This window comes from Phyllostomus hastatus, unplaced genomic scaffold (assembly GCF_019186645.2).
Source record: "Phyllostomus hastatus isolate PE091 unplaced genomic scaffold, TTU_PhHast_1.1 phas_scaffold_317, whole genome shotgun sequence".
NCBI lineage: Eukaryota > Metazoa > Chordata > Mammalia > Chiroptera > Phyllostomidae > Phyllostomus > Phyllostomus hastatus.
Window position 1 is genome coordinate 12898363 of NW_025334023.1, and position 13296 is coordinate 12911658.

Here is a 13296-nt window from a genome sequence, read left to right on the forward strand (position 1 = left end):
CACTTTACTATCCAAATCTTTCCAGAATAGTTCACCTCAAACACTAAAAAGAGAATTTTTAATTTTCAAAATATCTGAAAGAGAAGTAAAAAATAATATTTTTAAAAGTTCATCTTGGTCCTGCAGCATCTAGTTGAAGAATAAATAACCTTAGTACCTTAAAAAACAAAATGTTTTAGCAATACTAAATAAAAAAACCCTAAATTAATTTGTAAAATATTGTGGAATGTCAATTCATTTCTATTCAAATTCTGTAAGGTGTTAATGCAATCATCATGGAAAAAATGATCCACTGGACCAAACTTTTTCCTCAGTATGACCACAAGATGTCACCCTAAGCCTGGCATGTAAGTGTGCAGCTTCTGGCACATTGCAGCGTCCGGCATTCTTTTTTTATATACCAATAAACACTAATGACTAACTTTTAAAAGCTTAAAGTGTCTTTGTCCACTGCCAATTATTAGTAAATGGAAAACAAAAACTAAATGCAGGGACTCTCAAAGCAAAGAGGAAGAAAGTTAAACAATTCATCATTCTCCATGTTTTTCATATATCCAGCTATTTACAGTAAGAGCAATCCACTTTACCACAAATATTACTTTCTTACTTTACTTTATGTATTTTTCAAATTTTCAAGAATTAGCATATATTACTTTTTTAATCAGATAAAATTATACTTTAAAAATTAAAAATATCAACACTTTAGCTATCACCTTCCACCTATTATAAGAGAACCTCGTTTATAAAATGCTTTTATGCACTATAATGGTAATCAAGGTTATACAAATAGAATTCTGTCCTCAAAGATTATACCATCTAAACATATTAGCCTTTGGCGGGGTTTTTGAAAGCGTGATGATGGACCACAAAAGAAGGACAGTATTCATTTTCAAAGTGATTATTTTTCACCTGTAGAGCCTTGGTTTCCTGGTCACATGCAAATGTTGCAGCACATTCTGCAATAGCAGTGTTTCACTTTACTGTTCATTTGTGTTGGGTGGTATGCATTGTGATTCTCTTCTATTTCTGCAGTTGAGATTCGTGCAAGTTGTTATTTCAATGTACTGGCTATCTAAATATCAGGACAATGGATGAAGCCACCGTCTTTCCCTTACTTCTACCAAGAACAATAACAAAATGTGGGGGGAGGGGGTGGTTAAAACAGAAAACAAGTTATAGGCCATAAACAATGTTGTATTTATCAATGGCTCCCTCCTTGTCCTTTTACAAAGCTTTGATCCCCTTCAGGATGCACAGGGCTACGTGGTTTTTCTTCTTTTGTGTCCTTGAAGACAATACACAGTGAGACCACTAAAACATTCAATAACAACACATTTGTAATCAGTACTTAGCAATCCACATAGACTTGAATAAAAAATTATTATTTTGTTGTATAATGTTGCTCCATTTTTTGCAGTCTAGTTTATCCCAAAATGACTTTTAAAAACCAGCCAAAGCAAATCCAGCCATTCAAAGCTGGGCACCAGGATTACTTACATAACAGCTTTTTACAGATTATTGCTGCCTCTCATTTTTTAGAGACATTCAAACTACAATGTAGGCTATTTGCCAATATATTTATCACTCACTCAAAACAATTACAAAATGCAATGCTTTGTCATTCACTTGTCGTTTTATTCCCCATGTATTAATGTCACCGTACTGAATGGTTACATTGCCCAAATGTGGTAAATAACAATGCTCTTCCTAAATCAAGTTCAAAAACTGAAACTCTCAAAAAAACTTGGCTAGTCTTAACTAAAGGTATCATACAAACTTATTGACAGATATTGCCATTCAGTTAATTGCCTTCACTAATTACAAATAGGATGAAACTATTAATTAATTGAGAAATTTGTGGCTTAAAATATTGTCAACTATATTATCTAATGACAGGATTTATTTAAATTCTGCAAGAATCCATTTAGAGTTGTTTCTATTTAATACCAACTAAGATGATTACAGTTGTTTGTGTTGTTAATTCTTACCAGCCACAAGAGAATATTTTAAAGAACTTAATCCACAGGCAAAATAATCCTATAAAGCTTTTTTCTTCTGTTTTTAATCAACAGACTGATTTTCAAATTTTCAAAGTGTAATGGTGTTGAAAATTATATTCAGAACAACTTGGAGTTTTTTTAGTAAGTGTAAACATATCAATAAAAACATATAAAATATTTTCAAGGTTAATTCTCATAATTCCCATTTTTATATTTTTATTTTAATAACTATCAGAACTTAAAAATGCAATAATAACATCTAGTAAACTCAGTTATTTCTTTAAAATGCACTATTTAAGGTCAGTAAAATACATAGTATAATTAAGTGGGGTTTTTTAAATTATTTCATTAGTTGGCTGTTCTTGTTGAGGGGAGATGTTCGCTGATATCTTTTTGCTACTTTATTTTAACTCTTAAAATACCATTAAAAAGAATTAAAAGTTACCTGCATAAATGCAAAAGATACATGTATATAGTCATACATAAATAAACTATATCCTTGATTATTAAAGATTGTTAAGAAAATCTTTACTAAGTTAGAAAATAAACATAAAGTTAAACCTTATATAGTTTGATTCCTGACAAATTGACAAGAATTCCAAAGCACTGAGATTTTCATCAACAAATTGTTCTATTTGGGTCATAAACTTTCATAAGGGAAGCAAAAAAGAAGAAGAGGATACTTTAATTTTTGTTTTAAGAAGAGAGTAAAAGCAGGACTTGATTCTGCGTCAAATGTGCCCCTTTGTGTTTTGTGCTGGGCAACTTCCTTCCCTAACAACACACAAGTCAGGTTTGTTCCTGCGTAAATTTTCCTTCCCATACAAATCATCCTTTCAATATTTATATTTTTAATAATCCACACTTTATTAATACTCTTTAACAGTTCTTTTTTAGGTTAACTTTAAATAAGAAAAAGAACCCAAACCTTTTCTTCTACTATCAAAAACGATTATTCCACTCTTAAATTTGGTTAACATCAGGTTCTCTGACCACGTTTCTCAGACTACCAGGCCCAATTCTTACCACTAAGATAATACATAATTTTTAATACATACCTAGCAAAGCTTGGAATAAGGTGCTCCTAAAGATGCCCATCACCTTTTTAACAGCGTTTTTCAACTGCTGCTCCTCTGGTTTCTTTAATTTTTTGCAGTATTCTTCTAGTAATGACAAAGCTCGGTCAGTATCTGAAAAACATGATTTTTTAAATACTATCTTATGGTCTTAAAAATAGTAAGCTTACATTAAACAATTCTATAGTTATATTCCTATTTTCATGGCAAAAAAGAACTTAATAAAATAATCATGAATTCCCTAAACTACCACACAAAATTGAGAATTACACTTAACTTTTAAGAACCTACTTTATTTCTATAGTCCTGCCTTCCAAAAGAATCTGTAACCAGAAACAAACAAAACAAAGGTCCCAAATGCAAAGCTGGCAACAGATATAATTCTCTCTTGTCAGAAAAATTATCTTAAAATTGATGACGTCCTACAAGAAGTGCCCAAATTCCTTAACTTGACCTTCAAGACCTCCCTCCTGTAATCTTTATACCACCCATATTTTCAGCCATATTTCCCACCACAAATTCCACTGTGGTGGGAATTCCATATTCCCTTTATATACACACTCAGTGCCCGAGGCACATTGGATTTCTCTCTCTTTCCTTCCCTTACTTCTCCCTCCCTCCTTTTTCTTACCTTTGTGCTTTTCTTTGTTCCTACTGCTCCCTGTATTGGAACATGCTCCCACATTCCACTCTCTCTAGAATCTGTGTGCTATATTGGAAAGGGTTTGCTGTCAGCTAGATCTGCACCTCTCTCTACTTACTAGCTGTGTGTGATCTTTAACAAGTCACCAAACCTCTCTGAACTTCAGTTCCCTCAGAGGTAGTCGCATTAAATTACACAATACTTGGCACAATATCTAATATAAAGAAAGCAGCCCTAGCTGGCATGGCTCAGTGGATTGAGCGCCAGGCCTGCGAAGCAAAGGGCTGCTGGTTCAATTCCCAGTCTAGGGCACATGCCTGGGTTGCAGGCCAGGTCCCCAGTAGAGTCTGTGTGAGAGGCAACCACACTTTAAGGTTTCTTTCCCTATCTTCTCCCTCTCTTCCCCTGTCTAAAAATAAATAAATAAAATCTTTACAAATATATATATGCATACATATAGAAAGCAGTCAACAAATCAACTGAAAACCCAATTCATTTACAGCTAACTCAAATGCTCTCTCTTGCATAAAGCTATCTCTGACAGTTAAAATTAATCATCATCACCCTTCTTACAAACCATTTTACAAACACAAATAACTCTAGGCATTCTTACTACATACTGCCATATAATGGCTTTTGGAATATATGTCTTTATCCCCCACAAGACAAAATATCCTTGAAAAAGTCACCAGAATGATAATGCCTGTGTGTGTAGTGACAATTCTTTCTTTTTTTTTTTTTTTGGAAGTGAGAAGCTTCAACTTTATTGCTCCAACACAAAGATTTATTTGGAGAATGGCAAGTCACAAATTTTTTTTAAAATATTTTACTTATTTTTTTAGAGAGAGAGGGAAGGTCAGAGAAAGAGAGGGAGAGAAACATCAATGTGCAAGAGAAACATCAACAGGTCACCTCTTGCATGCTCCCAATTGGGGGCCTGGCCCACAACCTGACTGGGAATCACACCGACAACCCCTCAGTCTGCAGGCCAGCACTCACCCACTGAGCCACACCAGCCAGGCTCAAGTCACATAACTACACAGCAGTATCACAGAGAATATAAAATACAGTAACTGATTTACTCAGATCTGAAATGCCTTCTGAGGGAGGACAAGACTCACCTTAACCAGTGAAAAACTATGTTTATCACCAACTTGTGTAGTGTAAAACTACGTTTAGAAAGCTTCTGAAGAAAATGGCAACAGCCAAAATGACCAGAGTCTTAAAGTAATTAAGTCTATGAGTAATTTTCCTGGTTTTATGATTCATACATTTTTATTGATTTTTGGCAAAGTCTTAAAGTCATAGCCAGTTTAGGGTTGTAACTGATGAATGAGTAGTTCCAACATGAATGTTGGTTGATTTTTTTCTATCACATTAATGAGTATGATGCAGATGAAACAACAAAGATGGCTTAAGGGATAAACCTTCACTCATTCCTTCATCAATTACACAACTGCTTTGCTGAGTCAAATAATTATTAAATAGTGGACAAATGTTTTTTAATTTCTCTGCTAATCACAATGTAATAGCTACAGACATAGTATGCTTTCTTAAATAAAATAACATTTGTTATATTTTCCCATTACCATTTAGTCTCTTTAGACCCCCTCCCCCCAGCAATCACCTCACTGTTGTCCATATCCATGAGTCCTTTCTCCTTTTTGCTCACTCCCTTCCCCACCTAATGCCCCACACTAGCTGTCATCTGTTCTTTATCTGTGAGTCTGTCTCTGTTTTGCTTGTTAATTCATTTGTTCATTAGATTCCACATATGAGAGAAATAATATGTTTTTAATTTGTACTTTCATTATTAACATTTTATCACTTTCTTATCAGCAAAACAATAAATCAAGCCCTGGTGTGTAGCATTTGCAATTTCCAAGGTGTAAACATTCCCACGAGGGCCAATATCAAGCTACCAAAGTAACATCATTGTGGACTTGGGAAGAGACACACAGCAGTACACCATTACATAGCTTGTCCACCACACAGATAAACAGATGTAAATAAGCATACAAGGTAAAAAAAAATGTAAAAAAAATAATAACTAGGAAGTGGTGAGTTTTGAGCGTTACTTTTAATATAGTTACTTTAATGTACATTTATGTAATTCAATTTTTAAATGGCTGTGTTTCAAAGCAGCTTGAAAATTCATTGAAGATGTTACAATAGGCTCCTGCAAGCTGGCAGGAGCCCCACCAGCACACCGCTGCTTCTGGGGCAGTGCTCTCTTTCCAGTCCTCTCCCTACATCGCAGTCACTTGTACCGGTCCTCCTCCACCCTCAAGCCCCTAAACTTCTGGAGACTTTCTATTCGTACTCCTTAGGTAGCCTTATTCAGTCTCCTGGCTTCAAACACTGTCAGGACTCTCAAGTCTCCCAAATTTATATCTATATAGTCCAGACCTTTTCCCAGAGTTACAAACTCACAACTAACTGTATAGTCAACATTTCTATTTTGATGTCTAATAAGCATCTCAAATTTAACTTGTCAAAACTGAACTTCAGGTCTTAGTCACCACCCCCAATCTATTTCTTCCACAACGTTCATCTCTGGTCCTTTCGATCATTCAAGCCAGTATCACTGGAGTCATCTTCAATCTTCTTCTCTAATTCTCCACACCTAATCTGTCAGTAAATCTTGTTGGCTCTAATATCAAATTACATACAGAATCCTATCACTTTTCACCACCTCCGGCACTGCCTCCCTGGTCCAGCCACCATTATATACCCCCCGCATTACTGCAATAACCTCCTACTAGTTTACACGCTGTCACCTTCACCTTCCTACAGCATTTCCAAACACAGCAGCCAGAAAGATAGTAAGTCAGATACATCACTCCTCAGTTTAAATCCTCCAGTGACTCCCCATCTCTCTCAGCAAAAGCCTGCCTCTCCGATTTCAGGTCTTACACCTCTCCTCTTGCACACTCTACTCTAGTCACAGTGGTCTCTGCTCTTTCTCAGTATAGCAAGAACTCTCCTACCTGAGGGCCTCTATTCTTGCTATTCCACCTAAACATTCTTTCCTCAAACATCCACAAAGCTTACTCCTTCTCTTCTTTCATGTCTCTGCTCATATGTCACCTAATCAATGAGGCCTTCCCTAATACTCCTAAATTATATAGCACACCTCAAGCTTACTCCCATGAAATAAGGGAATACTTCAATAGGCAGTATTAAGTGGAAAACATTTTGTAATTAGTTATTTTTTTTACCTAAGAAGGTTAGAAATATAAAAATGAATGTGGATGCACAGAGAGTCTACTCCAGTTTTAAAATAAGATATATTAACAGAAGATGGTGGCATAAACATATACTAATACATTTGCATAGGACTTTAATTTTTGTATGCTTTCATACTGGTAATATTTTTAACAACTCTTGGAATCAAGGGCAAATATTTAAATCCCCATTTCATCAATAATTAAACAATCAGAGGTTTCCCTAAATGACAGTGGCTTACTAACCTCATTTTCTAACCCATTCCTAATGATTAATGTAAGTAATCAACAATATAATAATTATACTACACCTCCCTCAGTACTTCTATGTGTCTTTGGGCTCTAATTATCTGATTATCTTAGTGCCTCAAGCTTCAGACTTCTTTATTTCTTCATTTATTACATAGTTTTTAAGATTTTACTAGGTACCAGGTATCTTTTTCTCTTTTCTTTCATTATAGCTTTTAAGCTTTTTTTTACTACTGTGGCATTTTTGCAGGTATTCACTTTTTCTAATCTTCTATTCGTGAGGAGCAATTCTCAAAAATGTCCCAACAACATTCCCATAATAATGTCCACAAGTATAATTTGGTAGGTAAGGGGATGTTCATTCACTCACTCAGCACATATTAATGACTCAGGGAAGACAATGTATTGATTTCAAGCAGTTATATGACCTCTAAACCAACGGAGCTTATTATGCCTCTCATCTCTGTATGAGAAAAATCTCATACATAAAGCAAAATGCTAGAATATTTTTAACTGGTCAAATATAGTGTAGTCTCTCTCAGGCAACTTAGGCTTCTGCATGCCAGCCTCTAGTGCTGGAAGTACTGCCCTGTACCACCACCAGGGGGCAATGTCATTATGCCCTTGTCTCGGCTTAAATTCTTGTTTCTGATTAATAAAGGCTTGAGCTTCCAGGTAATCTAAAACTAGATGCCTATGCAAAATGATAAATTAAGAAAATGTGTGTGTGTGTGTGTGTGTGTGTGTGTGTGTGTGTGTATCCTGTTGTCAAGTCAAAGATCCCTAGCCAAATGTTGACAGGTGACAAATTGAATAAAGTGGAAAGTTGAATAATTGTCCACGTAAGTCAAGACTAATATTTTAATTGATGTTCAAATAACCTTGTATACTTTCAGAATTTTTCACCTGAATTGCCAATATAATGGCTTCAGTTATCCTATTTTCTTTATTAAAAGAAATCTTTCTTCATATAACTCCTCTACTGAAAGAATGAAACTAAATTTGGATTACCTCAAGGCAGGCGCAGGAGGAAATGGGAGGGAGAATCATTTCTTAAAACAAAAAAATTTTGCATGAAATATGAATCCAAAGGATAGAGTGTTACATAATTGAAATTGTAGGTAATCATGTGTCTGTTACTAAGGTTCAACTCTTTTGGGGTTTAAAAATAGAATTGCCAAAAGTTATAAATAATTTGGGATAGGTAATTTAAATTTGAAAGAGCTAATGGCAATAGTGCTCACAAATGAGTTTTTATAAAGAAGGAAAGCATGACACAAATTTGTTTGTCACAACTAAGAAAAAAAGAATGACAGAATATATGTTAAGAAAACTAAAATTGAAATGTAGTAGAGGAAAGGATGAACTTAATACACAAATCTTGGAGAGCAGAGCATTTAGAATCATGAAATACTTTTTTAATCCTCACCTGAGGGCATTTTTTTCATTGCCTTTGGAGAGAAGAAGGGAGAGAGAGAAACATAGATCCATTGCCACCTGTCTGCTCCCAGACTGCGGATGGAACCCACAACCTTCCTGTTACAGGATGACACGCCAAGCACATGAGCCACACTGGCCAGAGCAATAATGAAATTCTTTACATAAACTTATGCAACACTTTTTACAGTTTAGACAGAATTTTTACATGCATTATCTTATCCAATTCTCACTACTGAGAAGTCATATTATACATGAACCTGAAAATCACAGTAGTTTGTCCAAGATCACAGAGCTACTAAACACCAGAGCTTCATCCTAAAGCTCTGATTCCTGTGTAGTGTTCCTTCTACAATAGCACCCTAAATTCCTCAGAAAGAGTTGATTGTATTTCTATGAAAAAATAAAATAAAATGCATATGACCAATCAGACATGAATTGTATCAATGAATTTTAGAATTTAGGATTAAATGTGGAATCACTGATTTTCTCATGTGTTTAATATAAAAATTGTATTTACAACATAAATTTAAGTGATCCTACCTTAAAAAGTCTAGTAGAGAGAAATAGTAAGTTCTTTCATTCATTAATGAAATATTTATTGAGTACCTTACTATGTTCTAGGTATCAGAAACTAGATAGTGAATAAGACAGACAATATTCTAACCTCTCAGAAATTTTTGTCTGAAAGTAAAGATAATTAAATAGGATATTTCAACAAAGTAAAAAATTGAAATAAATGCAGTAATGCTATGATGAGGTACCAGATGCCATGAGAGCGGGGAAGTAAGTTGACGCCATACAAACCATGCTAGGTTTGGCCTTATACCTAAGGAGGAATAACAAGCGATGGAAGGTTTTTTGTTTTTATTGTATTTTATTAATTATGCTGTTATAGTTTTCCTATTTTTTCCTCTTTTGTCCTTCTCCACCCAGCACCCCCTACTCTCTCAGGCAATCCCTCCACCATGGTTCATGTCCATGGGTCATGTGTTCTTTGGCTACTCCATACTCTGTACATCCCCATGGCTATTCTGTAACTACGTATTTGCTCTTAATCCCCTCACCTCTTCACCCATTCCTCCACTCCCCTTTCTCACCTGGCAACCATTAAAACACTCCCCATGTCCAAGATGCTCTCTCTGTTCATTTGCTTAGTTTGTTTTTTAAATTTAATTGTTAATAGATATGTATTTATTGCCATTTTATTGTCCATAGTTATGTTCTTCTTGTTCTTAAATAAGTCCCTTTAACATTTCATACAATAATGGTTTGGTGATGATGAACTGCTTTTGTTTTTTTCTTGTGTAAATAATATCTATGCTGGGTACAACAATTTTGGCTGTAGGTCCCTGCTTTTCATGACTTTGAATATTTCCTGCCAATCCCTTCCGGCCTACAAAGTTTCTTTTAAGAAATCAGCCGACAATCTTATGGGAACTCCTTTGTATGTAACTTTTTTTTCTCTTGCTGCTTTAAAGATTCTCTCTTTATCCTTAACCTTTGGCATTTTAATTATGATGTGTCTTGGAGTGGGCCTCTTTGCATCCATCTTGTTTGGGACACTCTGTGCTTCCTGGACTTGCATGTCTATTTCCTCCATCAAATTAGAGAAGTTTTCTTTCATTACATTTTCAAATAGATTTCCAATTTCTTGTTTGTTTTTTTAGTGATGAAGTTAGTATGTGAAGAAGTGCATGTGTCAGTCTGTGAGCTGTGTTCTGGTGACAATTTCTTGTTCTTTCTCCTCTCCTTCTGGGACCCCTATGATATGACTGTTGGACCTCTTGAAGTTATTTCAGAGGCTCCTTACACTATCTTCATTTTTTTCAGTTCTTTTTTCCTCTTGTTCTGATTGGTTGTTTTTTGCTTCCTTATCTTCCAAATCATTGATTTGATTCTCAGCTTTATCCACTGTACTGTTGTTTCCCTATAAACTGTTCTCTATTTCAAAGATTTTATTTACTTTTTTAGAGAGGGGAATGGGAGGAGAAAGAAAGCGAGAGAAGCATCAATGTGTGGTTGCCTCTTGTGTGCCCCCTACAGGGGACCTGGCCTACAACCGAGGCATATGTCCTACACTGAAAATTAAACTCACTACCCTTGGTTCGCAGGCCAGCACTCAATCCACTGAGCTACACCAGCCAGGGCAATTGTTCTTTATTTCAATTAGTAAATCCTTCATGTCTGACTGGATCTTTTTAATGCTGCTGAGGTCCTAAATAAGTTCCTTGAGCATCCTTTTAACCAGTGTTTTGAACTCCGCATCTGATAGATTGCTTACCTCCATTTCTTTCTGTTCTTTTTCTGGAGTTTTTATCTGTTCTTTCATTTGAGCCATGTTCCTTTGTTTCCTCATTTTGGCAGCCTCCCTGTGTTTGTTTTTATGTATTAGGTAGAGTTGCTTTGACTCCACAACCTAGCAGCATGGCCTAATATAGTAGATATCCTGTAGAGTCCATTGGCACAGTCTCCCCTATCGTCCAAGCTAGGTACTCGAGGTGCACCCTTCAGGTGGGCTGAGTACACCATTCTCCTGTAGTTGAGCCTTTGTTGCTGTTGGCAAGTCAATGGGAGTGATTTACCGAGACCAGTCAGCTGCAAGGATTGGTTGAACCACTGACCACAAACCTCCACCCTCTGAGGAAGATCAGCTGTGCAGGGGCAGGGTGGTGGTGCTCCCATGTGGTCTGTAGCAGTCCACTGGGTATGCTGACCCTTGGGTTTCCTGGGTGGTGTAGGCCAGGTTCAGCCCCCACCTGTATTTTGCCCAGGGCCACCCTTTCTGAGCTATAAAGCTATCTGACATGGCTACTTGTTCTGGGCTTGAAGATTCTCAGGCAAAGCCAAGCTGTGAATCTAGGCTGGCTGCTGCTAATGCTGAGCCTGGGGCTCACTGAGGCCTGCTGTTGCTTGTTTGGGAGGATTTAGGAAGTTGTGAAGCTTGACATGAGACCAGCCATTCACATGGAAAAGCAGCTTGGGTGGGACTGTAAGTTGGGTAGGGCAGAGTCTTTGGGGATCTCTCCAAGGTGGGTCAAACAGTATAGACTTGGGGGCAAGTCTCAGATATGCCCCCACCTTGCCAGTTCTGTTGGGGGAGGGTTTAGAAAGAATGGCCTCCACTCGCCTTGACAGACAGATACTTCAGTTTCTCCCCATGCAGCACTGGTGCCTTTCAAGCTGCTCCTGGTGCTAGAGCTTGGAGGGAGGGAGTCTGAGTAGGTGAGTCCATGTGTGGGATTCTTTAAAAGGAACTTCTTGGGGCTCCAGGAGTTTCTTCCACTGACTCAATCCCCGCTGGTTTTTGCAGCCAGAAGTTGTGGGATTCCTGGCACTGGACCCCTGGGCTGGGGGATCTGCTGTGGGGCTGGGACAATTCGCTCCCGAGACATCCTCCTAAATTTTTATACACCACACATTGGTGTGGAACCAGCCCATTCTGGTCTGTGCTCCTCCTACCAGTCTGGATGGATGTGGTTTCTTTAATTCTGCAGTTGTCAGACTTCCACTCAACTTGATTTCTGATGGCTCTGAGTGATGGTTGTTCTATATCTTAGCTGTAATTTTGATGTGGTTGTGTAAAGAGGTAAGCTATGTTCACCTATGCTGCCATCTTGACCAGAACAGCCACCATGGAAGATTTTTAACTGAACATAAGCATGACTATGCTTTAAGTGTATCACTTTACAATGTGATATATAGCAACTGAAACAAGTAATAGCAATTGTTTTTTCCCTATTACCATTTTAAGAGTATATATGCAAAATTGAACAGTCACAATTTTAATCACACTTATAAGACATTATGACTAGCAAATAAAAATATTTTATTAGTAAGTATATATGCTTCTTATTTTTGATGTTGTTGTTTTATTAATTAAGGATATTTGAAAATAGTAAAATGACAAATATAAATAGAAAATCTACTCTTGTACCAGGTCTTTAAAAAGAAGCTTTTTAGTATTAAAATTTATAGTTCAAAGTAATTCACCAAAGGTATCATTTTATTACCATTAAAATTAGCTAGCATCTATTGAACAATTCTAAGCAATCTGCGATAGATCACCTTATTCAATCTTCACAACAAACCTCATAAATACTATTATGTACATTATGCAAATGAGAAAACACACTGAGAGAAAAACTTGCCCAAGACCACACAACCGGTAAGTGCTGGAACCAGGAATCAAACCCCGGTCTACCTGTCACCAAAGCCCATCCATACCTATAAGTATTATGCCACACTGAAACTTTACTGGAAATGATCACAGTGTTTCTTTTCTGTAATTGTCCTTCACAGTTATAATTTCCTCCCTCACTACCACCCCCCAAAACATTTTAATATACTTCAACATCTGTTCATCTGGATATTTCCCCTCTTGAAACAAACCAAAAAAAAACAAAAAGACAATATAAAGTGGTGAGTTTATATTACTACTTTTCAGATAAGCCATGTTTTCAGAATTTCTATAGAGTTGTTGAAAACAATGAGAAAAGTGCAAGGTTCAGTAGAAATAAATAATAAGGAAGAATATAGCAAATTACATTTTCAACCGAATGTTGAAATATACATTATTCTAGTGGTAACAAACTAGAAAAAGAAAAAAAAAGATAAAACTTTGAATTTAAATTGTGGAGAAGTGCCTGGCCAAACTCAAAGCA

At 36.4% G+C, this 13296-nt stretch overlaps 1 protein-coding gene across 1 annotated transcript in view; it reads right to left on the bottom strand.

Moving 5' to 3' along the window:
* DLG2 (discs large MAGUK scaffold protein 2) overlaps positions 1–13296 on the bottom strand; it is a 1902487-nt gene that overhangs the window by 1880669 nt on the left and 8522 nt on the right. Inside the window, exon 2 of the mRNA XM_045817849.1 lies at positions 3059–3190. Coding sequence (XP_045673805.1) covers positions 3059–3190 — 132 coding nt within the window. The remainder of the gene's footprint in view (positions 1–3058; positions 3191–13296) is intronic.